The following is a 26,616-nucleotide window of genomic DNA, read 5'->3' as shown; positions in this document are numbered from 1 at the left end:
TGAAAACTGGTTGAAGGATACACAACCTAGAGTTGTCGTAAATGGAACTTTTTCAGGTTGGGCTAAAGTCGTGAGTGGAGTACCTCAGGGATCGGTACTAGGACCCCTGCTTTTTAACTTGTTTGTTAATGACCTTGAGGTTGGCATCGAGAGCAAAGTCTTAATCTTTGCTGATGATACTAAATTGTGTAAGGTAGTAGAATCAGAGCAGGATGTAATTTCTCTCCAGAAGGACTTGGGGAGACTGGAAACTTGGGCAGGTAAATGGCAGATGAGGTTTAATACAGATAAATGTAAGGTTATGCATTTGAGAAACAAGAATAAACAGGAGACTTGCAAATTAAATGGGAATAAATTGGGGGAATCCTTGATGGAGAAGGATTTAGGAGTGCTTGTACACAGCAATAGTGCCCAAAGTCATGCAGTAACTGCAAAGGCAAACAAGATCTTATCTTACAATAAATGGGCAATGGATGGAAGGGAAGTCCATGCTCAGTCACTCTCTCTGATAAGTGAATCATACAGATACAAGTACACACAGACCGATATGCCACATATCTGCAGGTCCTTACTCTGTCAGCTTCTCCTTGCTCTCTAGGCTCTCCCCTGGATTCTCCTTCTCGGGCATCACCTCTGCTTCCCCCTGCCCCACCTCGTTCTGCCTTCTCCCTCCTTTCTCCTCTTCTTCTGCCTTCTGCACTCCATCGGAGTTGTCATGTCTCCATTTATGCTCCTCTTCTCGTTCAAGGGCTTCCTGTCTGCTCTTCTCAGACACCATCTCCTTGTACCTGGTAAGACGGATATTATATTAACATTACCATCCAATCACTATTATATTGGGGATTGAAAATTACACTAAAAAGTATTTATAGAAAATACAAAATTATTGTGATCTACTTAGATTTTGCATAGGCTTTGATACGGTTCCACACAAGAGGTTAATGTACAAAATAAAGCAAATTGGACTCTAAAAATATTTGCACCTGGATTGAAAACTGGTTGAAGGATACACAACATAGAGTTGTCGTAAATGGAACTTTTTCAAGTTGGGCTAAAGTCGTGAGTGGAGTACCTCAGGGATCGGTACTAGGACCCCTGCTTTTTAACTTGTTTGTTAATGACCTTGAGGTTGGCATCGAGAGCAAAGTCTTAATCTTTGCTGATGATACTAAATTGTGTAAGGTAGTAGAATCAGAGCAGGATGTAATTTCTCTCCAGAAGGACTTGGGGAGACTGGAAACTTGGGCAGGTAAATGGCAGATGAGGTTTAATACAGATAAATGTAAGGTTATGCATTTGAGAAACAAGAATAAACAGGAGACTTGCAAATTAAATGGGGATAAATTGGGGGAATCCTTGATGGAGAAGGATTTAGGAGTGCTTGTACACAGCAATAGTGCCCAAAGTCATGCAGTAACTGCAAAGGCAAACAAGATCTTATCTTACAATAAATGGGCAATGGATGGAAGGGAAGTCCATGCTCAGTCACTCTCTCTGATAAGTGAATCATACAGATACAAGTACACACAGACCGATATGCCACATATCTGCAGGTCCTTACTCTGTCAGCTTCTCCTTGCTCTCTAGGCTCTCCCCTGGATTCTCCTTCTCGGGCATCACCTCTGCTTCCCCCTGCCCCACCTCGTTCTGCCTTCTCCCTCCTTTCTCCTCTTCTTCTGCCTTCTGCACTCCATCGGAGTTGTCATGTCTCCATTTATGCTCCTCTTCTCGTTCAAGGGCTTCCTGTCTGCTCTTCTCAGACACCATCTCCTTGTACCTGGTAAGACGGATATTATATTAACATTACCATCCAACCACTATTATATTGGGGATTGAAAATTACACTAAAAAGTATTTATAGAAAATACAAAATTATTGTGATCTACTTAGATTTTGCATAGGCTTTGATACGGTTCCACACAAGAGGTTAATGTACAAAATAAAGCAAATTGGACTCTAAAAATATTTGCACCTGGATTGAAAACTGGTTGAAGGATACACAACATAGAGTTGTCGTAAATGGAACTTTTTCAGGTTGGGCTAAAGTCGTGAGTGGAGTACCTCAGGGATCGGTACTAGGACCCCTGCTTTTTAACTTGTTTGTTAATGACCTTGAGGTTGGCATCGAGAGCAAAGTCTTAATCTTTGCTGATGATACTAAATTGTGTAAGGTAGTAGAATCAGAGCAGGATGTAATTTCTCTCCAGAAGGACTTGGGGAGACTGGAAACTTGGGCAGGTAAATGGCAGATGAGGTTTAATACAGATAAATGTAAGGTTATGCATTTGAGAAACAAGAATAAACAGGAGACTTGCAAATTAAATGGGGATAAATTGGGGGAATCCTTGATGGAGAAGGATTTAGGAGTGCTTGTACACAGCAATAGTGCCCAAAGTCATGCAGTAACTGCAAAGGCAAACAAGATCTTATCTTACAATAAATGGGCAATGGATGGAAGGGAAGTCCATGCTCAGTCACTCTCTCTGATAAGTGAATCATACAGATACAAGTACACACAGACCGATATGCCACATATCTGCAGGTCCTTACTCTGTCAGCTTCTCCTTGCTCTCTAGGCTCTCCCCTGGATTCTCCTTCTCGGGCATCACCTCTGCTTCCCCCTGCCCCACCTCGTTCTGCCTTCTCCCTCCTTTCTCCTCTTCTTCTGCCTTCTGCACTCCATCGGAGTTGTCATGTCTCCATTTATGCTCCTCTTCTCGTTCAAGGGCTTCCTGTCTGCTCTTCTCAGACACCATCTCCTTGTACCTGGTAAGACGGATATTATATTAACATTACCATCCAACCACTATTATATTGGGGATTGAAAATTACACTAAAAAGTATTTATAGAAAATACTAAATTATTGTGATCTACTTAGATTTTGCATAGGCTTTGATACGGTTCCACACAAGAGGTTAATGTACAAAATAAAGCAAATTGGACTCTAAAAATATTTGCACCTGGATTGAAAACTGGTTGAAGGATACACAACATAGAGTTGTCGTAAATGGAACTTTTTCAGGTTGGGCTAAAGTCGTGAGTGGAGTACCTCAGGGATCGGTACTAGGACCCCTGCTTTTTAACTTGTTTGTTAATGACCTTGAGGTTGGCATCGAGAGCAAAGTCTTAATCTTTGCTGATGATACTAAATTGTGTAAGGTAGTAGAATCAGAGCAGGATGTAATTTCTCTCCAGAAGGACTTGGGGAGACTGGAAACTTGGGCAGGTAAATGGCAGATGAGGTTTAATACAGATAAATGTAAGGTTATGCATTTGAGAAACAAGAATAAACAGGAGACTTGCAAATTAAATGGGGATAAATTGGTGGAATCCTTGATGGAGAAGGATTTAGGAGTGCTTGTACACAGCAATAGTGCCCAAAGTCATGCAGTAACTGCAAAGGCAAACAAGATCTTATCTTACAATAAATGGGCAATGGATGGAAGGGAAGTCCATGCTCAGTCACTCTCTCTGATAAGTGAATCATACAGATACAAGTACACACAGACCGATATGCCACATATCTGCAGGTCCTTACTCTGTCAGCTTCTCCTTGCTCTCTAGGCTCTCCCCTGGATTCTCCTTCTCGGGCATCACCTCTGCTTCCCCCTGCCCCACCTCGTTCTGCCTTCTCCCTCCTTTCTCCTCTTCTTCTGCCTTCTGCACTCCATCGGAGTTGTCATGTCTCCATTTATGCTCCTCTTCTCGTTCAAGGGCTTCCTGTCTGCTCTTCTCAGACACCATCTCCTTGTACCTGGTAAGACGGATATTATATTAACATTACCATCCAACCACTATTATATTGGGGATTGAAAATTACACTAAAAAGTATTTATAGAAAATACAAAATTATTGTGATCTACTTAGATTTTGCATAGGCTTTGATACGGTTCCACACAAGAGGTTAATGTACAAAATAAAGCAAATTGGACTCTAAAAATATTTGCACCTGGATTGAAAACTGGTTGAAGGATACACAACATAGAGTTGTCGTAAATGGAACTTTTTCAGGTTGGGCTAAAGTCGTGAGTGGAGTACCTCAGGGATCGGTACTAGGACCCCTGCTTTTTAACTTGTTTGTTAATGACCTTGAGGTTGGCATCGAGAGCAAAGTCTTAATCTTTGCTGATGATACTAAATTGTGTAAGGTAGTAGAATCAGAGCAGGATGTAATTTCTCTCCAGAAGGACTTGGGGAGACTGGAAACTTGGGCAGGTAAATGGCAGATGAGGTTTAATACAGATAAATGTAAGGTTATGCATTTGAGAAACAAGAATAAACAGGAGACTTGCAAATTAAATGGGGATAAATTGGGGGAATCCTTGATGGAGAAGGATTTAGGAGTGCTTGTACACAGCAATAGTGCCCAAAGTCATGCAGTAACTGCAAAGGCAAACAAGATCTTATCTTACAATAAATGGGCAATGGATGGAAGGGAAGTCCATGCTCAGTCACTCTCTCTGATAAGTGAATCATACAGATACAAGTACACACAGACCGATATGCCACATATCTGCAGGTCCTTACTCTGTCAGCTTCTCCTTGCTCTCTAGGCTCTCCCCTGGATTCTCCTTCGCGGGCATCACCTCTGCTTCCCCCTGCCCCACCTCGTTCTGCCTTCTCCCTCCTTTCTCCTCTTCTTCTGCTTTCTGCACTCCATCGGAGTTGTCATGTCTCCATTTATGCTCCTCTTCTCGTTCAAGGGCTTCCTGTCTGCTCTTCTCAGACACCATCTCCTTGTACCTGGTAAGACGGATATTATATTAACATTACCATCCAACCACTATTATATTGGGGATTGAAAATTACACTAAAAAGTATTTATAGAAAATACTAAATTATTGTGATCTACTTCGATTTTGCATAGGCTTTGATACGGTTCCACACAAGAGGTTAATGTACAAAATAAAGCAAATTGGACTCTAAAAATATTTGTACCTGGATTGAAAACTGGTTGAAGGATACACAACATAGAGTTGTCGTAAATGGAACTTTTTCAGGTTGGGCTAAAGTCGTGAGTGGAGTACCTCAGGGATCGGTACTAGGACCCCTGCTTTTTAACTTGTTTGTTAATGACCTTGAGGTTGGCATCGAGAGCAAAGTCTTAATATTTGCTGATGATACTAAATTGTGTAAGGTAGTAGAATCAGAGCAGGATGTACTTTCTCTCCAGAAGGACTTGGGGAGACTGGAAACTTGGGCAGGTAAATGGCAGATGAGGTTTAATACAGATACATGTAAGGTTATGCATTTGAGAAACAAGAATAAACAGGAGACTTGCTAAATTAAATGGGGATAAATTGGGGGAATCCTTGATGGAGAAGGATTTAGGAGTGCTTGTACACAGCAATAGTGCCCAAAGTCATGCAGTAACTGCAAAGGCAAACAAGATCTTATCTTACAATAAATGGGCAATGGATGGAAGGGAAGTCCATGCTCAGTCACTCTCTCTGATAAGTGAATCATACAGATACAAGTACACACAGACCGATATGCCACATATCTGCAGGTCCTTACTCTGTCAGCTTCTCCTTGCTCTCTAGGCTCTCCCCTGGATTCTCCTCCTCGGGCATCACCGCTGCTTCCCCCTGCCCCACCTCATTCTGCCTTCTCCCTCCTTTCTCCTCTTCTTCTGCCTTCTGCACTCCATCGGAGTTGTCATGTCTCCATTTATGCTCCTCTTCTCGTTCAAGGGCTTCCTGTCTGCTATTCTCAGACACCATCTCCTTGTACCTGGTAAGACGGATATTATATTAACATTCTATTACTATTATACCACCAACCACTATTATATTGGGGATTGAAAATTACACTAAAATGTATTTATAGAAAATACTAAATTATTGTGATCTACTTAGATTTTGCATAGGCTTTGATACGGTTCCACACAAGAGGTTACTGTACAAAATAAAGCAAATTGGACTCTAAAAATATTTGCACCTGGATTGAAAACTGGTTGAAGGATACACAACATAGAGTTGTCGTAAATGGAACTTTTTCAGGTTGGGCTAAAGTCGTGAGTGGAGTACCTCAGGGATCGGTACTGGGACCCCTGCTTTTTAACTTGTTTGTTAATGACCTTGAGGTTGGCATCGAGAGCAAAGTCGCAATCTTTGCTGATGATACTAAATTGTGTAAGGTAGTAGAATCAGAGCAGGATGTAATTTCTCTCCAGAAGGACTTGGGGAGACTGGAAACTTGGGCAGGTAAATGGCAGATGAGGTTTAATACAGATAAATGTAAGGTTATGCATTTGAGAAACAAGAATAAACAGGAGACTTGCAAATTAAATGGGGATAAATTGGGGGAATCCTTGATGGAGAAGGATTTAGGAGTGCTTGTACACAGCAATAGTGCCCAAAGTCATGCAGTAACTGCAAAGGCAAACAAGATCTTATCTTACAATAAATGGCAATGGATGGAAGGGAAGTCCATGCTCAGTCACTCTCTCTGATAAGTGAATCATACAGATACAAGTACACACAGACCGATATGCCACATATCTGCAGGTCCTTACTCTGTCAGCTTCTCCTTGCTCTCTAGGCTCTCCCCTGGATTCTCCTCCTCGGGCATCACCGCTGCTTCCCCCTGCCCCACCTCATTCTGCCTTCTCCCTCCTTTCTCCTCTTCTTCTGCCTTCTGCACTCCATCGGAGTTGTCATGTCTCCATTTATGCTCCTCTTCTCGTTCAAGGGCTTCCTGTCTGCTATTCTCAGACACCATCTCCTTGTACCTGGTAAGACGGATATTATATTAACATTCTATTACTATTATACCACCAACCACTATTATATTGGGGATTGAAAATTACACTAAAATGTATTTATAGAAAATACTAAATTATTGTGATCTACTTAAATTTTGCATAGGCTTTGATACGGTTCCACACAAGAGGTTACTGTACAAAATAAAGCAAATTGGACTCTAAAAATATTTGCACCTGGATTGAAAACTGGTTGAAGGATACACAACATAGAGTTGTCGTAAATGGAACTTTTTCAGGTTGGGCTAAAGTCGTGAGTGGAGTACCTCAGGGATCGGTACTGGGACCCCTGCTTTTTAACTTGTTTGTTAATGACCTTGAGGTTGGCATCGAGAGCAAAGTCGCAATCTTTGCTGATGATACTAAATTGTGTAAGGTAGTAGAATCAGAGCAGGATGTAATTTCTCTCCAGAAGGACTTGGGGAGACTGGAAACTTGGGCAGGTAAATGGTAGATGAGATTTAATACAGATAAATGTAAGGTTATGCATTTTTGAAACAAGAATAAACAGGAGACTTGCAAATTAAATGGGGATAAATTGGGGGAATCCTTGATGGAGAAGGATTTAGGAGTGCTTGTACACAGCAATAGTGCCCAAAGTCATGCAGTAACTGCAAAGGCAAACAAGATCTTATCTTACAATAAATGGGCAATGGATGGAAGGGAAGTCCATGCTCAGTCACTCTCTCTGATAAGTGAATCATACAGATACAAGTACACACAGACCGATATGCCACATATCTGCAGGTCCTTACTCTGTCAGCTTCTCCTTGCTCTCTAGGCTCTCCCCTGGATTCTCCTCCTCGGGCATCACCGCTGCTTCCCCCTGCCCCACCTCATTCTGCCTTCTCCCTCCTTTCTCCTCTTCTTCTGCCTTCTGCACTCCATCGGAGTTGTCATGTCTCCATTTATGCTCCTCTTCTCGTTCAAGGGCTTCCTGTCTGCTCTTCTCAGACACCATCTCCTTGTACCTGGTAAGACGGATATTATATTAACATTACCATCCAACCACTATTATATTGGGGATTGAAAATTACACTAAAAAGTATTTATAGAAAATACTAAATTATTGTGATCTACTTAGATTTTGCATAGGCTTTGATACGGTTCCACACAAGAGGTTAATGTACAAAATAAAGCAAATTGGACTCTAAAAATATTTGCACCTGGATTGAAAACTGGTTGAAGGATACACAACATAGAGTTGTCGTAAATGGAACTTTTTCAGGTTGGGCTAAAGTCGTGAGTGGAGTACCTCAGGGATCGGTACTAGGACCCCTGCTTTTTAACTTGTTTGTTAATGACCTTGAGGTTGGCATCGAGAGCAAAGTCTTAATCTTTGCTGATGATACTAAATTGTGTAAGGTAGTAGAATCAGAGCAGGATGTAATTTCTCTCCAGAAGGACTTGGGGAGACTGGAAACTTGGGCAGGTAAATGGCAGATGAGGTTTAATACAGATAAATGTAAGGTTATGCATTTGAGAAACAAGAATAAACAGGAGACTTGCAAATTAAATGGGGATAAATTGGGGGAATCCTTGATGGAGAAGGATTTAGGAGTGCTTGTACACAGCAATAGTGCCCAAAGTCATGCAGTAACTGCAAAGGCAAACAAGATCTTATCTTACAATAAATGGGCAATGGATGGAAGGGAAGTCCATGCTCAGTCACTCTCTCTGATAAGTGAATCATACAGATACAAGTACACACAGACCGATATGCCACATATCTACAGGTCCTTACTCTGTCAGCTTCTCCTTGCTCTCTAGGCTCTCCCCTGGATTCTCCTTCTCGGGCATCACCTCCGCTTCCCCCTGCCCCACCTCGTTCTGCCTTCTACCTCCTTTCTCCTCTTCTTCTGCCTTCTGCACTCCATCGGAGTTGTCATGTCTCCATTTATGCTCCTCTTCTCGTTCAAGGGCTTCCTGTCTGCTCTTCTCAGACACCATCTCCTTGTACCTGGTAAGACGGATATTATATTAACATTACCATCCAACCACTATTATATTTGGGATTGAAAATTACACTAAAAAGTATTTATAGAAAATACAAAATTATTGTGATCTACTTAGATTTTGCATAGGCTTTGATACGGTTCCACACAAGAGGTTAATGTACAAAATAAAGCAAATTGGACTCTAAAAATATTTGCACCTGGATTGAAAACTGGTTGAAGGATACACAACATAGAGTTGTCGTAAATGGAACTTTTTCAGGTTGGGCTAAAGTCGTGAGTGGAGTACCTCAGGGATCGGTACTAGGACCCCTGCTTTTTAACTTGTTTGTTAATGACCTTGAGGTTGGCATCGAGAGCAAAGTCTTAATCTTTGCTGATGATACTAAATTGTGTAAGGTAGTAGAATCAGAGCAGGATGTAATTTCTCTCCAGAAGGACTTGGGGAGACTGGAAACTTGGGCAGGTAAATGGCAGATGAGGTTTAATACAGATAAATGTAAGGTTATGCATTTGAGAAACAAGAATAAACAGGAGACTTGCAAATTAAATGGGGATAAATTGGGGGAATCCTTGATGGAGAAGGATTTAGGAGTGCTTGTACACAGCAATAGTGCCCAAAGTCATGCAGTAACTGCAAAGGCAAACAAGATCTTATCTTACAATAAATGGGCAATGGATGGAAGGGAAGTCCATGCTCAGTCACTCTCTCTGATAAGTGAATCATACAGATACAAGTACACACAGACCGATATGCCACATATCTGCAGGTCCTTACTCTGTCAGCTTCTCCTTGCTCTCTAGGCTCTCCCCTGGATTCTCCTTCTCGGGCATCACCTCTGCTTCCCCCTGCCCCACCTCGTTCTGCCTTCTCCCTCCTTTCTCCTCTTCTTCTGCCTTCTGCACTCCATCGGAGTTGTCATGTCTCCATTTATGCTCCTCTTCTCGTTCAAGGGCTTCCTGTCTGCTCTTCTCAGACACCATCTCCTTGTACCTGGTAAGACGGATATTATATTAACATTACCATCCAACCACTATTATATTTGGGATTGAAAATTACACTAAAAAGTATTTAAAAAAAATACTAAATTATTGTGATCTACTTAGATTTTGCATAGGCTTTGATACGGTTCCACACAAGAGGTTAATGTACAAAATAAAGCAAATTGGACTCTAAAAATATTGGCACCTGGATTGAAAACTGGTTGAAGGATACACAACATAGAGTTGTCGTAAATGGAACTTTTTCAGGTTGGGCTAAAGTCGTGAGTGGAGTACCTCAGGGATCGGTACTAGGACCCCTGCTTTTTAACTTGTTTGTTAATGACCTTGAGGTTGGCATCGAGAGCAAAGTCTCAATCTTTGCTGATGATACTAAATTGTGTAAGGTAGTAGAATCAGAGCAGGATGTACTTTCTCTCCAGAAGGACTTGGGGAGACTGGAAACTTGGGCAGGTAAATGGCAGATGAGGTTTAATACAGATAAATGTAAGGTTATGCATTTGAGAAACAAGAATAAACAGGAGACTTGCAAATTAAATGGGGATAAATTGGGGGAATCCTTGATGGAGAAGGATTTAGGAGTGCTTGTACACAGCAATAGTGCCCAAAGTCATGCAGTAACTGCAAAGGCAAACAAGATCTTATCTTACAATAAATGGGCAATGGATGGAAGGGAAGTCCATGCTCAGTCACTCTCTCTGATAAGTGAATCATACAGATACAAGTACACACAGACCGATATGCCACATATCTGCAGGTCCTTACTCTGTCAGCTTCTCCTTGCTCTCTAGGCTCTCCCCTGGATTCTCCTTCGCGGGCATCACCTCTGCTTCCCCCTGCCCCACCTCGTTCTGCCTTCTCCCTCCTTTCTCCTCTTCTTCTGCTTTCTGCACTCCATCGGAGTTGTCATGTCTCCATTTATGCTCCTCTTCTCGTTCAAGGGCTTCCTGTCTGCTCTTCTCAGACACCATCTCCTTGTACCTGGTAAGACGGATATTATATTAACATTACCATCCAACCACTATTATATTGGGGATTGAAAATTACACTAAAAAGTATTTATAGAAAATACAAAATTATTGTGATCTACTTAGATTTTGCATAGGCTTTGATACGGTTCCACACAAGAGGTTAATGTACAAAATAAAGCAAATTGGACTCTAAAAATATTTGCACCTGGATTGAAAACTGGTTGAAGGATACACAACATAGAGTTGTCATAAATGGAACTTTTTCAGGTTGGGCTAAAGTCGTGAGTGGAGTACCTCAGGGATCGGTACTGGGACCCCTGCTTTTTAACTTGTTTGTTAATGACCTTGAGGTTGGCATCGAGAGCAAAGTCTCAATCTTTGCTGATGATACTAAATTGTGTAAGGTAGTAGAATCAGAGCAGGATGTAATTTCTCTCCACAAGGACTTGGGGAGACTGGAAACTTGGGCAGGTAAATGGCAGATGAGGTTTAATACAGATAAATGTAAGGTTATGCATTTTTGAAACAAGAATAAACAGGAGACTTGCAAATTAAATGGGGATAAATTTGGGGAATCCTTGATGGAGAAGGATTTAGGAATGCTTGTACACAGCAATAGTGCCCAAAGTCATGCAGTAACTGCAAAGGCAAACAAGATCTTATCTTACAATAAATGGGCAATGGATGGAAGGGAAGTCCATGCTCAGTCACTCTCTCTGATAAGTGAATCATACTGATACAAGTACACACAGACCGATATGCCACATATCTGCAGGTCCTTACTCTGTCAGCTTCTCCTTGCTCTCTAGGCTCTCCCCTAGATTCTCCTCCTCGGGCATCACCGCTGCTTCCCCCTGCCCCACCTCATTCTGCCTTCTCCCTCCTTTCTCCTCTTCTTCTGCCTTCTGCACTCCATCGGAGTTGTCATGTCTCCATTTATGCTCCTCTTCTCGTTCAAGGGCTTCCTGTCTGCTCTTCTCAGACACCATCTCCTTGTACCTGGTAAGACGGATATTATATTAACATTACCATCCAACCACTAATATATTGGGGATTGAAAATTACACTAAAAAGTATTTATAGAAAATACTAAATTATTGTGATCTACTTAGATTTTGCATAGGCTTTGATACGGTTCCACACAAGAGGTTAATGTACAAAATAAAGCAAATTGGACTCTAAAAATATTTGCACCTGGATTGAAAACTGGTTGAAGGATACACAACATAGAGTTGTCATAAATGGAACTTTTTCAGGTTGGGCTAAAGTCGTGAGTGGAGTACCTCAGGGATCGGTACTGGGACCCCTGCTTTTTAACTTGTTTGTTAATGACCTTGAGGTTGGCATCGAGAGCAAAGTCTCAATCTTTGCTGATGATACTAAATTGTGTAAGGTAGTAGAATCAGAGCAGGATGTAATTTCTCTCCAGAAGGACTTGGGGAGACTGGAAACTTGGGCAGGTAAATGGCAGATGAGGTTTAATACAGATAAATGTAAGGTTATGCATTTGAGAAACAAGAATAAACAGGAGACTTGCAAATTAAATGGGGATAAATTGGGGGAATCCTTGATGGAGAAGGATTTAGGAGTGCTTGTACACAGCAATAGTGCCCAAAGTCATGCAGTAACAGCAAAGGCAAACAAGATCTTATCTTACAATAAATGGGCAATTGATGGAAGGGAAGTCCATGCTCAGTCACTCTCTCTGATAAGTGAATCATACAGATACAAGTACACACAGACCGATATGCCACATATCTGCAGGTCCTTACTCTGTCAGCTTCTCCTTGCTCTCTAGGCTCTCCCCTGGATTCTCCTTCTCGGGCATCACCTTTGCTTCCCCCTGCCCCACCTCGTTCTGCCTTCTCCCTCCTTTCTCCTCTTCTTCTGCCTTCTGCACTCCATCGGAGTTGTCATGTCTCCATTTATGCTCCTCTTCTCGTTCAAGGGCTTCCTGTCTGCTCTTCTCAGACACCATCTCCTTGTACCTGGTAAGACGGATATTATATTAACATTACCATCCAACCACTATTATATTGGGGATTGAAAATTACACTAAAAAGTATTTATAGAAAATACAAAATTATTGTGATCTACTTAGATTTTGCATAGGCTTTGATACGGTTCCACACAAGAGGTTAATGTACAAAATAAAGCAAATTGGACTCTAAAAATATTTGCACCTGGATTGAAAACTGGTTGAAGGATACACAACATAGAGTTGTCGTAAATGGAACTTTTTCAGGTTGGGCTAAAGTCGTGAGTGGAGTACCTCAGGGATCGGTACTAGGACCCCTGCTTTTTAACTTGTTTGTTAATGACCTTGAGGTTGGCATCGAGAGCAAAGTCTTAATCTTTGCTGATGATACTAAATTGTGTAAGGTAGTAGAATCAGAGCAGGATGTAATTTCTCTCCAGAAGGACTTGGGAGACTGGAAACTTGGGCAGGTAAATGGCAGATGAGGTTTAATACAGATAAATGTAAGGTTATGCATTTGAGAAACAAGAATAAACAGGAGACTTGCAAATTAAATGGGGATAAATTGGGGGAATCCTTGATGGAGAAGGATTTAGGAGTGCTTGTACACAGCAATAGTGCCCAAAGTCATGCAGTAACTGCAAAGGCAAACAAGATCTTATCTTACAATAAATGGGCAATGGATGGAAGGGAAGTCCATGCTCAGTCACTCTCTCTGATAAGTGAATCATACAGATACAAGTACACACAGACCGATATGCCACATATCTGCAGGTCCTTACTCTGTCAGCTTCTCCTTGCTCTCTAGGCTCTCCCCTGGATTCTCCTCCTCGGGCATCACCGCTGCTTCCCCCTGCCCCACCTCATTCTGCCTTCTCCCTCCTTTCTCCTCTTCTTCTGCCTTCTGCACTCCATCGGAGTTGTCATGTCTCCATTTATGCTCCTCTTCTCGTTCAAGGGCTTCCTGTCTGCTATTCTCAGACACCATCTCCTTGTACCTGGTAAGACGGATATTATATTAACATTCTATTACTATTATACCACCAACCACTATTATATTGGGGATTGAAAATTACACTAAAATGTATTTATAGAAAATACTAAATTATTGTGATCTACTTAGATTTTGCATAGGCTTTGATACGGTTCCACACAAGAGGTTACTGTACAAAATAAAGCAAATTGGACTCTAAAAATATTTGTACCTGGATTGAAAACTGGTTGAAGGATACACAACATAGAGTTGTCGTAAATGGAACTTTTTCAGGTTGGGCTAAAGTCGTGAGTGGAGTACCTCAGGGATCGGTACTAGGACCCCTGCTTTTTAACTTGTTTGTTAATGACCTTGAGGTTGGCATCGAGAGCAAAGTCTTAATCTTTGCTGATGATACTAAATTGTGTAAGGTAGTAGAATCAGAGCAGGATGTACTTTCTCTCCAGAAGGACTTGGGGAGACTGGAAACTTGGGCAGGTAAATGGCAGATGAGGTTTAATACAGATACATGTAAGGTTATGCATTTGAGAAACAAGAATAAACAGGAGACTTGCTAAATTAAATGGGGATAAATTGGGGGAATCCTTGATGGAGAAGGATTTAGGAGTGCTTGTACACAGCAATAGTGCCCAAAGTCATGCAGTAACTGCAAAGGCAAACAAGATCTTATCTTACAATAAATGGGCAATGGATGGAAGGGAAGTCCATGCTCAGTCACTCTCTCTGATAAGTGAATCATACAGATACAAGTACACACAGACCGATATGCCACATATCTGCAGGTCCTTACTCTGTCAGCTTCTCCTTGCTCTCTAGGCTCTCCCCTGGATTCTCCTCCTCGGGCATCACCGCTGCTTCCCCCTGCCCCACCTCATTCTGCCTTCTCCCTCCTTTTTCCTCTTCTTCTGCCTTCTGCACTCCATCGGAGTTGTCATGTCTCCATTTATGCTCCTCTTCTCGTTCAAGGGCTTCCTGTCTGCTCTTCTCAGACACCATCTCCTTGTACCTGGTAAGACGGATATTATATTAACATTACCATCCAACCACTATTATATTGGGGATTGAAAATTACACTAAAAATATTTATAGAAAATACTAAATTATTGTGATCTACTTAGATTTTGCATAGGCTTTGATACGGTTCCACACAAGAGGTTAATGTACAAAATAAAGCAAATTGGACTCTAAAAATATTGGCACCTGGATTGAAAACTGGTTGAAGGATACACAACATAGAGTTGTCGTAAATGGAACTTTTTCAGGTTGGGCTAAAGTCGTGAGTGGAGTACCTCAGGGATCGGTACTAGGACCCCTGCTTTTTAACTTGTTTGTTAATGACCTTGAGGTTGGCATCGAGAGCAAAGTCTCAATCTTTGCTGATGATACTAAATTGTGTAAGGTAGTAGAATCAGAGCAGGATGTACTTTCTCTCCAGAAGGACTTGGGGAGACTGGAAACTTGGGCAGGTAAATGGCAGATGAGGTTTAATACAGATAAATGTAAGGTTATGCATTTGAGAAACAAGAATAAACAGGAGACTTGCAAATTAAATGGGGATAAATTGGGGGAATCCTTGATGGAGAAGGATTTAGGAGTGCTTGTACACAGCAATAGTGCCCAAAGTCATGCAGTAACTGCAAAGGCAAACAAGATCTTATCTTACAATAAATGGGCAATGGATGGAAGGGAAGTCCATGCTCAGTCACTCTCTCTGATAAGTGAATCATACAGATACAAGTACACACAGACCGATATGCCACATATCTGCAGGTCCTTACTCTGTCAGCTTCTCCTTGCTCTCTAGGCTCTCCCCTGGATTCTCCTTCTTGGGCATCACCTCTGCTTCCCCCTGCCCCACCTCGTTCTGCCTTCTCCCTCCTTTCTCCTCTTCTTCTGCCTTCTGCACTCCATCGGAGTTGTCATGTCTCCATTTATGCTCCTCTTCTCGTTCAAGGGCTTCCTGTCTGCTCTTCTCAGACACCATCTCCTTGTACCTGGTAAGACGGATATTATATTAACATTACCATCCAACCACTATTATATTTGGGATTGAAAATTACACTAAAAAGTATTTATAGAAAATACTAAATTATTGTGATCTACTTAGATTTTGCATAGGCTTTGATACGGTTCCACACAAGAGGTTAATGTACAAAATAAAGCAAATTGGACTCTAAAAATATTGGCACCTGGATTGAAAACTGGTTGAAGGATACACAACATAGAGTTGTCGTAAATGGAACTTTTTCAGGTTGGGCTAAAGTCGTGAGTGGAGTACCTCAGGGATCGGTACTAGGACCCCTGCTTTTTAACTTGTTTGTTAATGACCTTGAGGTTGGCATCGAGAGCAAAGTCTCAATCTTTGCTGATGATACTAAATTGTGTAAGGTAGTAGAATCAGAGCAGGATGTACTTTCTCTCCAGAAGGACTTGGGGAGACTGGAAACTTGGGCAGGTAAATGGCAGATGAGGTTTAATACAGATAAATGTAAGGTTATGCATTTGAGAAACAAGAATAAACAGGAGACTTGCAAATTAAATGGGGATAAATTGGGGGAATCCTTGATGGAGAAGGATTTAGGAGTGCTTGTACACAGCAATAGTGCCCAAAGTCATGCAGTAACTGCAAAGGCAAACAAGATCTTATCTTACAATAAATGGGCAATGGATGGAAGGGAAGTCCATGCTCAGTCACTCTCTCTGATAAGTGAATCATACAGATACAAGTACACACAGACCGATATGCCACATATCTGCAGGTCCTTACTCTGTCAGCTTCTCCTTGCTCTCTAGGCTCTCCCCTGGATTCTCCTTCTCGGGCATCACCTCTGCTTCCCCCTGCCCCACCTCGTTCTGCCTTCTCCCTCCTTTCTCCTCTTCTTCTGCCTTCTGCACTCCATCGGAGTTGTCATGTCTCCATTTATGCTCCTCTTCTCGTTCAAGGGCTTCCTGTCTGCTCTTCTCAGACACCATCTCCTTGTACCTGGTAAGACGGATATTATATTAACATTACCATCCAACCACTATTATATTTGGGATTGAAAATTACACTTAAAAGTATTTATAGAAAATACTAAATTATTGTGATCTACTTAGATTTTGCATAGGCTTTGATACGGTTCCACACAAGAGGTTAATGTACAAAATAAAGCAAATTGGACTCTAAAAATATTTGCACCTGGATTGAAAACTGGTTGAAGGATACACAACATAGAGTTGTCGTAAATGGAACTTTTTCAGGTTGGGCTAAAGTCGTGAGTGGAGTACCTCAGGGATCGGTACTAGGACCCCTGCTTTTTAACTTGTTTGTTAATGACCTTGAGGTTGGCATCGAGAGCAAAGTCTCAATCTTTGCTGATGATACTAAATTGTGTAAGGTAGTAGAATCAGAGCAGGATGTACTTTCTCTCCAGAAGGACTTGGGGAGACTGGAAACTTGGGCAGGTAAATGGCAGATGAGGTTTAATACAGATAAATGTAAGGTTATGCATTTGAGAAACAAGAATAAACAGGAGACTTGCTAAATTAAATGGGGATAAATTGGGGGAATCCTTGATGGAGAAGGATTTAGGAGTGCTTGTACACAGCAATAGTGCCCAAAGTCATGCAGTAACTGCAAAGGCAAACAAGATCTTATCTTACAATAAATGGGCAATGGATGGAAGGGAAGTCCATGCTCAGTCACTCTCTCTGATAAGTGAATCATACAGATACAAGTACACACAGACCGATATGCCACATATCTGCAGGTCCTTACTCTGTCAGCTTCTCCTTGCTCTCTAGGCTCTCCCCTGGATTCTCCTCCTCGGGCATCACCGCTGCTTCCCCCTGCCCCACCTCGTTCTGCCTTCTCCCTCCTTTCTCCTCTTCTTCTGCCTTCTGCACTCCATCGGAGTTGTCATGTCTCGATTTATGTTCCTCTTCTCGTTCAAGGGCTTCCTGTCTGCTCTTCTCAGACACCATCTCCTTGTACCTGGTAAGACGGATATTATATTAACATTACCATCCAACCACTATTATATTGGGGATTGAAAATTACACTAAAAATATTTATAGAAAATACTAAATTATTGTGATCTACTTAGATTTTGCATAGGCTTTGATACGGTTCCACACAAGAGGTTAATGTACAAAATAAAGCAAATTGGACTCTAAAAATATTTGCACCTGGATTGAAAACTGGTTGAAGGATACACAACATAGAGTTGTCGTAAATGGAACTTTTTCAGGTTGGGCTAAAGTCGTGAGTGGAGTACCTCAGGGATCGGTACTGGGACCCCTGCTTTTTAACTTGTTTGTTAATGACCTTGAGGTTGGCATCGAGAGCAAAGTCTCAATCTTTGCTGATGAAACTAAATTGTGTAAGGTAGTAGAATCAGAGCAGGATGTAATTTCTCTCCAGAAGGACTTGGGGAGACTGGAAACTTGGGCAGGTAAATGGCAGATGAGGTTTAATACAGATAAATGTAAGGTTATGCATTTGAGAAACAAGAATAAACAGGAGACTTGCAAATTAAATGGGGATAAATTGGGGGAATCCTTGATGGAGAAGGATTTAGGAGTGCTTGTACACAGCAATAGTGCCCAAAGTCATGCAGTAACTGCAAAGGCAAACAAGATCTTATCTTACAATAAATGGGCAATGGATGGAAGGGAAGTCCATGCTCAGTCACTCTCTCTGATAAGTGAATCATACAGATACAAGTACACACAGACCGATATGCCACATATCTGCAGGTCCTTACTCTGTCAGCTTCTCCTTGCTCTCTAGGCTCTCCCCTGGATTCTCCTCGGGCATCACCTCTGCTTCCCCCTGCCCCACCTCGTTCTGCCTTCTCCCTCCTTTCTCCTCTTCTTCTGCCTTCTGCATTCCATCAGAGTTGTCATGTCTCCATTTATGCTCCTCTTCTCGTTCAAGGGCTTCCTGTCTCCTCTTCTCAGACACCATCTCCTTGTACCTGGTAAGACGGATATTATATTAACATTACCATCCAACCACTATTATATTGGGGATTGAAAATTACACTAAAAAGTATTTATAGAAAATACTAAATTATTGTGATCTACTTAGATTTTGCATAGGCTTTGATACGGTTCCACACAAGAGGTTAATGTACAAAATAGTGTACAGCAATAGTGCCCAAAGTCATGCAGTAACTGCAAAGGCAAACAAGATCTTATCTTACAATAAATGGCCAATGGATTTAAGGGAAGTAAACATAATTATGCCCCTTTACAAAGCATTAGTAAGACCACACCTTAAATATGGAGTACAATTGTAGGCACCAGTCCTTAGAAAAGACATTATAAATTGGAGAAAGTGCAGAGAAGAGCCACCAAATTAATACATGGGACAAATAATCTGATTTATGAGGAGAGGCTAGCTAAATTCGATTTTTTTACATTAGAAAAGAGGCAGCTAAGAGGGGATATGATAATTTTGAAAATGTGGAATTCATTACCCATGGAGACTGTGATGGCAGATACAATAGATGTGTAAAAAAAAGGTTGGACATCTTTTTAGAAAGGAAATACAGGGATATACCAAATAAGTATACATGGGAAAGATGTTGATCCAGGGAGTAATGTGATTGCCAATTCTTGGAGTCAGGAATGGACTTATTTTTCCCCTAATGAGATATCATTAGATGATATTTTACTGGGGTTTTTTGTTTGCCTTTCTATGGATCAATATACTGTAAATAGGGTTATAGGATAAAGTATCTGTCATCCACATTTAGCGTAGGTTGAACTTGATGGACGAATGTGTAACATCCCATAGAACATAACACAGGTAGTAAGTCACAAAAAATGACACCTTGGCAGCTCCTGCCGTGTTAATCTCTAATGTTTCATTTCAACTAAATCTTGATTTTCTGCCGAGTTTGCATCTGTTTATTACCATATTTCACCGGCATAATCTGTTACCATGGCAACACCTGCCTTCTTAATGTGGGTGAATGGTGGCGGACATTGCTCACCCGCCATTTCTTTCTTTTCATTAATGTTACATCGTGGATGATACATCGGAGTACACACAGGTACAGTAGTCAACAAGCTTAGCTAATCAGAAATCAGACTATTATATATACATTCATACAGATATATATATATATATGTAATCACCACTATTATTAAGGTTATGGTGGGTAAAAAAAAGTGACAAAAACCCTCCACAGTAAAGCATACAGCAACTGTAAATATTACTGTATGTTCATTTGCATGTCTTAGACAGGTCTGCAACCCTGTCTTTCCCCATTGTCGCCCAGCATACAGCGCTTCCACTGCAGCAAGGGATACTGGGAAATGACATGCAAATGAACACTCAGTGCCACCTTTTGTCTCAAGCTCGTATTACACAAGCAAATCCTCAAGCCAATGCATGCTGTTTTAGACAGAGGCTGGGATGAGATGCAAAGCCATTAAACCCACTCACAGACATGTTTCAACCTTGATGGGTATCATCAGTGTGAGGTTGGTCTTAATGGCTAAGCAGGTTTGAGACTAGACTAGGTAATCACCACTATTATTAAGGTTATGGTGGGTAAAAAAAGTGACAAAAACCCTCCACAGTAAAGCATAAAGCAACTGTAAATATTACTGTATGTTCATTTGCATGTCTTAGACAGGTCTGCAACCCTGTCTTTCCCCATTATCGCCCAGCATACAGCGCTTCCACTGCAGCAAGGGTTGCAGACCTGTCTAAGACATGCAAATGAACATACAGTAATATTTACAGTTGTTTTATATATATGTATGTATATATCTATGTATATATATATATATATATATATATATATATATATATATATATATATATATATATATATATATATGTATATGTATATGTATATATGTATATGTGTATATGTATATGTGTATGCAACAGATGCTACTCTTAGTGGATTGCAGCCATTTTAATCTCCCCACGAGACAAATTGTCGGCAACTCATATTTACAAAATTCAATTTTTTTTCTTAATGAGCGGGGTTGCTGCAAACCGCAGCAATGCTAAAAATGAGAGAAGGCGGTTACATTTCACGGTGAGAAGAGCACATTACTGCTTTAAAACCACTGCCCCCCATGTCCGTCCCCATCCCTCCCCCCCCCGTACCTCCGTCGCTGCAAGTAGCCTCTGCACAGGGCCTGGAGCAGCGTGATATCTTGAATGTGTCTCCTGTACCTCCGTCGCTGGCTGCATCCCCTCCACAAAGCGTGGATAAACGCCACGGCACTCTGCCTGTGGTCCAGCTGCCGTCTTACACGGAACGACCTCCAGCGTGTCTGCAGAGGCACACACATGGCAAAGCAGCAGGTCGCCATATCCAGGCATGGAGCAATGGATGCTGCGCGCTAACCCACACACTGCCAAAGTGGTCTTAAAGCAATTTGGTAACAGAGGCAGCTCCTTATCGCAGAAGAAGCAGGCACCAGTTATGAGTTATCAAAGTTTGAGGTCTCATCCCTGAAATGTTAGTGTTTGAAATGCAGTGAAGTTCCAGCCACGGAACATTCTAAAGATGCATTTTTTGTAAAGATGATCAAGACCATGGCGACCGTCACGGCATTCTGTGACAAAAGGCATATGGTGGCTCAGGAATAGGTGGGACTCTACAATGTGGGATATTGTACCCGGGTCTCCAACACCCTTTTATATTAAAGATCCTAAGAAAACCTCAGAAATCTCTGCAGATACTCATGAGATCTCAAAAGCGGATCAATCTTTGAACTCCCACCTATGTCCATTAACCTTTAGAGTTCACTTATGTCTTATTTGGTATGTCACTGGCACTTACCGAGGCCCCTACCCCCAACATGGGCTCCCCCACAAGCCTCACTCCCCCATAGTAATGGCCAATAGCCCTATTAGCCACTTATTGGCTGCTGGTTAATATAAACACATTATATACGTTAAACGCTGAAATAACAGACATTGATATAAACTAAACTGACTATATAATCTATTCCATAGAGTCCCAATGTGGTTACCGAGGCTCTCAGGGAGGTTTTTTAGGGACTGATCAGGATAAATATGATAAATGTTAGTATTTCGCTGCCTCAGCAGGTTCTGCTCTTTAAAAAAATCTTTTAAGTGTTATGTAGCCCTGTTTCCCCGTAAACAAGATGGCTACTGGTGCTGCCCTTTACCTGTTGGCTCACAGGGTCTTAAGCCTCTGCCACGGGGAGCCTAGGGTGATATACTTACAACCTTGGTGCAGCGCCTCCACCTGAGAGGGATCCCAACGTAGTGGGAGGAGCCCCTCACAGGACCCAAACAATGAACACACACAATGTAAAATAGAAAGGCCTTTACTGTAACATATCTTATACTCTATAATACCTTATAACTCTATGTGACTAAAGATACAACTGCCACACGCCTCACACGGCTGTACCCCACCACCGTGTAACCCACACTGTGTCCAGAGAATCCCAGTCCCACAAGGTCCCACACCCACCCCAATGTGTGTGACTGCGCGGCCCACTAAATGGAGTGTAGTACAGTTGGTGCACGTTCTGTAAGGTACCTGCCGGGTGCTCCAGCAACCGGACGCGCCGACTGAACAGACAAGGGATGCGTTGATCCAACGATAGCCTCCGCGACGAGTCTGCCTCCGCGTGGTGTGGTTTCCCGCTGGAGTGTCCCACCTTGATGACAGTCTTTGTCAGCAGGAGTGATCTGGTCCCAGGTCCCAGCTGTGTCCCTGATCTATTTACTAGCTAGTGGGGCAGGGTCCCTACCTAAGGGCCTGTCCCTGTAGCAGCTACAAACTAATTGATGGAGCCGGGGCCTAGCTGGGGCCTAGGGGGAATCTGGCCTAGAGCAGAGGGTCACAGACCCCTGTTCACATACCTCCTACCCCTGTCCTGTCCCAGCACTTACTGACACTTCCTATTCCAGCCACAAAATAGTATCTCCTGCAGGAGACCTAGCCGAGCGATTGGCTCCCTGGCGTCGTGTGGTACTCCTGCCCCTAAGCACCTATGGGCCGCCATGTGCGCTCACTCCACTGCGCATGTGCAACCCTTCAATGGCCGCCACGCACTTTCTGCGTGAGCCTTTGCGCATGCGTATGCACCAATCCAACATGGCGGCACCCTGCAGAGGGGCCGCTGGCGAGCTCGCCGCCACCCGCAACCACACGGCAGCAGCGGAGTTAAGAGGAGAGAGGGCGGGGAACCGGGGAGCCAGAGGGGACCTGGCTACAGTTAGAAATTATGTCTCCATTAATCTCTTGCTTCAGATGTTACCATGGTAAACTTTATACAGCACTGGGCCCTGGGGAGAGCTCTATTTTAACCTCCCAGACACTTAATATTGCATAAGCTTCTATCTCCTGAACAAAGCATCAGATTTTAAAAATAAAAACCGTGTTGGAAAGAGCAATCCGTGTTTTTTTAATATAATTTATTTTTTAAACTATATACAGGGAAAAACAAAACAAACAAAAAAAACAAGGTTTGAATACGTAGTATGATTAATCCTTTCACTGCCGGAGATGCCTGCAACACATTGTTCCCTGACAGTGAAAGGTTTAAGCCAGGGGTAAGCAAGCTTTGTCTGCACCCACAAGAAGCCGCCGGAGACAAAGTAAGAGCCTTACAGAGGCCTCGCGCTCTCCCCCGGCATTTAATTTAAATGTTGTGGGGAAGAGCATGGGGCTTCTAAGCGCCGCACTCTGAAAATGTTGTGCCCCCCAGTTTGCGCACCCCTGGGTTAGGCCTCGGATTGTGCTCTATGCAGGGTGCAGCGGTCATCCAGCTAACACTAGGGTGTTGACCTCATCTGTATGCTCACAGCAGCGAGTTTCATTCTCAGGAAGGCTTTCCTGTCCATGACCATCCTGAAAAAGCTCTGAAGGAGGATGATTGTGACAGGGTGAAGTCATTCGCTGTCAATTATGCATGGGAAACATACCTCTGACGTCTGAAACCACCAGTCAGAGGGTTAACACAGAGATACCTGGGCATCAGGGCTGAGTTAAGGTAGCTGTCAGGCAGCTGTATAAGATGCCAGACCTGAGCAGGAAGGGAGAGAGACTTTTCCAAACCAGGAAGTACGCCGGAGGTTCTGCTCCCCCAGACAGAGGTTTGCCACAAGCTGAGACAAGCCTGCTGGACACAGCCCTGTCTACTAGTAACCAGCCTCCTAACCCTGCAGAGGAATTAAAGCTGCTGTTGCAGTATCCAGAAGGGATTACTTGGACTCTCTAGGGACAAAGCTCCCCAAACACAGATAAGGACTTTATATATTTTCACTGCAGATATTTGCATAATCTTGTTTAACCTGGAAGTAGGCTAGCTACCCAGAGGAGAGATAGGGACCTTCTGTATAGTTAGTCCCCTAATGGAGTAGGGTTTTATTTATGGTTTGTTTGCCTTAAAGGGACAGTGTGCCTAATGTTTATTTGATTGTGGAAAATAAACCACTGGAGTTAAAAGCCTTACTCACTGGTTGGGACTCCTACTGACCCTATTGCGAAGCCGTCCTGCCACAGGTGGTGCGAAGTGGGATCTTGGATGGCCCATGCATCCAAAGGGCACACATTAAAAAAATGGAGGAAATGTTTTCTCAGTTCCTGCACCAGCAAGCAGGCTCAGCAAACAGAAAAGCTCCTCCACATGCTGGCTCCAGGTGCAGTCTCAGTCAGACCATAGATTCCAAATAAATCGCTGGTGATGCTGCCTAAAATAAAGCCAACAGAAGACCCAGAGGCTTTCCTCTTCTCTTTTAAAAGGGTAGCCACTGCCCAGGGCTGGACAGTTGGTCGCTGGGTAACGACTTTGGCTCCAAACCTCATAGGAGAAACGCAGGCAGCCAACCAGGCTCTACCGGCAGACGAGGCCACGGACTATCAGAGACTAAAGGCTGCCATTCTGGATCATCTAGGCCTCACCCCGGAGACCTACCGGCAGTGGTCCGGACAGTCAAATACACAGAGACAGACCCTGGGCCATAGCCCACCACTTGTGGATACAACCAGAACAGCGTACCAAGGCAGAGATCCTTGAACAGTTTGTGCTCGAATTTCATACAGAGACTGGCCCCCTCCTCCTGCTCCTGGGTAAAAAGTATCTTATATACTATATTAGTGAAAGCACTGTATGTTTGCCTGCCTGTCTGGATGTCCGGTGTCCCTAGCGGCAATCTCATTGGTCCCTTGGCCCGCCCGCCCCCGCACACCTCTCATTGGCCTCACACACTCACACCACCCCCTTGGCCCGCCCCCCACACCTCTCATTGGCCTGAGGCGGAGTGACGGGCCAAAGGTACAAAAAAATAAATAAAACACACACAAACACACACACACACACACACACACACACACCTCTCCCCGCTCCAAATCACCTCTCCCCCCTCCCCAGCGGCATCACCTCTCCCCCTCCCCGCTCCAAATCACCTCTCCCCCCTCCCCAAATCACCTCTCCCCCCTCCCCAGCGGCATCACCTCTCCCCCTCCCCAAATCACCTCTCCCCCCTCCCCAGCGGCATCACCTCTCCCCCCTCACCGCTCCAAATCACCTCTCCCCGCTCCAAATCACCTCTCCCCGCTCCAAATCACCTCTCCCCGCTCCAAATCACCTCTCCCCGCTCCCCAGCGGCATCACCTCTTCCCCCTCCCCAGCGGCATCACCTCTTCCCCCTCCCCAGCGGCATCACCTCTTCCCCCTCCACAGCGGCATCACCTCTCCCCCTCCCCAGCGGCATCACCTCTCCCCCATCCCGCTCCAAATCACCTCTCCCCCTCCCCAGCGGCATCACCTCTCCCCCCTCACCGCTCCAAATCACCTCTCCCCCTCACCGCTCCAAATCACCTCTCCCCGCTCCAAATCACCTCTCCCCGCTCCAAATCACCTCTCCCCCCTCCCCGCTCCAAATCACCTCGCTTCCCGCAGCTTCCACGCGGCGCGTAAGATGGCGGACCCCCTTCCTCCCTCGCGGCGCTGAGTCAGACGGTGGCGGCGCCCGGAAGTACAGGTAGGTGTCGCTCCCCACCTCCGGCGCCAAACGGAACTGAGAAAGGGCGCATCAACTGAGGTGTGTGTGTGTGTGTGTGTGTGTGTGTGTGTGTGTGTGTGTGTCACTGTCCACTGCCCCCCCCTCCTATCCACTGCCCCCCCCTCCTGTCCACTGCGCCCCCCTCCTGTCCACTGCGTCCCCCCTCCTGTCCACTGCGTCCCCCCTCCTGTCCCCCCTCCTGTCCACTGCCCCCCCCCCTCCTGTCCACTGCCCCCCCCTCCTGTCCACTGCCCCCCCTCCTGTCCACTGCCCCCACCCCTCCTGTCCACTGCCCCCCCCCCTCCTGTCCACTGCCGCCCCCCCTCCTGTCCACTGCCCCCCCCCTCCTGTCCACTGCCCCCCCCCTCCTGTCCACTGCCCCCCCCCTCCTGTCCACTGCCCCCCCCTCCTGTCCACTGCCCCCCCCCTCCTGTCCACTGCCCCCCCCCCTCCTGTCCACTGCCCCCCCCCTCCTGTCCACTGCCCCCCCCTCCTGTCCACTGCCCCCCCCTCCTGTCCACTGCCCCCCCCTCCTGTCCACTGCCCCCCCCTCCTGTCCACTGCCCCCCCCCTCCTGTCCACTGCCCCACCTCCTGTCCACTGCCCCCCCCCTCCTGTCCACTGCCCCCCCCTCCTGTCCACTGCCCCCCCCCTCCTGTCCACTGCCCCCCCCTCCTGTCCACTGCCCCCCCCCTCCTGTCCACTGCAGGAAATGCAGGGGGAGGAATCCATGCCTTTGACGCCCCCCCCCTCCCTTTGACGCCCCCCCCTCCCTTTGACGCCCCCCCCCCTCCCTTTGACGCCCCCCCTCCCTTTGACGCCCCCCCCTCCCTTTGACGCCCCCCCCCTCCCTTTGACGCCCCCCCCTCCCTTTGACGCCCCCCCCCCTCCTTTTGACGCCCCCCCCTCCCTTTGACGCCCCCCCCTCCCTTTGACGCCCCCCCCTACCTT

At 44.4% G+C, this 26,616-nt stretch overlaps 1 protein-coding gene across 1 annotated transcript in view; it reads right to left on the bottom strand.

Moving 5' to 3' along the window:
* The window catches only part of LOC142486292 (unconventional myosin-IXb-like), a 45,692-nt gene extending 24,223 nt beyond the window's left edge, over positions 1 to 21,469 (bottom strand). Inside the window, exons 1-2 of the mRNA XM_075584918.1 lie at positions 20,779 to 21,469; positions 18,410 to 18,622 (exon numbers count right to left, since the gene is read on the bottom strand). Coding sequence (XP_075441033.1) covers positions 18,410 to 18,622; positions 20,779 to 20,987 — 422 coding nt within the window. The 5' untranslated portion in view covers positions 20,988 to 21,469. The remainder of the gene's footprint in view (positions 1 to 18,409; positions 18,623 to 20,778) is intronic.
* Between the last annotated feature and the right edge of the window lie 5,147 nt (positions 21,470 to 26,616).

The sequence above is a fragment of the Ascaphus truei genome, unplaced genomic scaffold (genome assembly GCF_040206685.1).
Source record: "Ascaphus truei isolate aAscTru1 unplaced genomic scaffold, aAscTru1.hap1 HAP1_SCAFFOLD_807, whole genome shotgun sequence".
In the NCBI taxonomy this organism is placed as follows: domain Eukaryota; kingdom Metazoa; phylum Chordata; class Amphibia; order Anura; family Ascaphidae; genus Ascaphus; species Ascaphus truei.
Note: the sequence above shows the minus strand (reverse complement) of the source record. Positions and strands in the feature narration are given on the sequence as shown.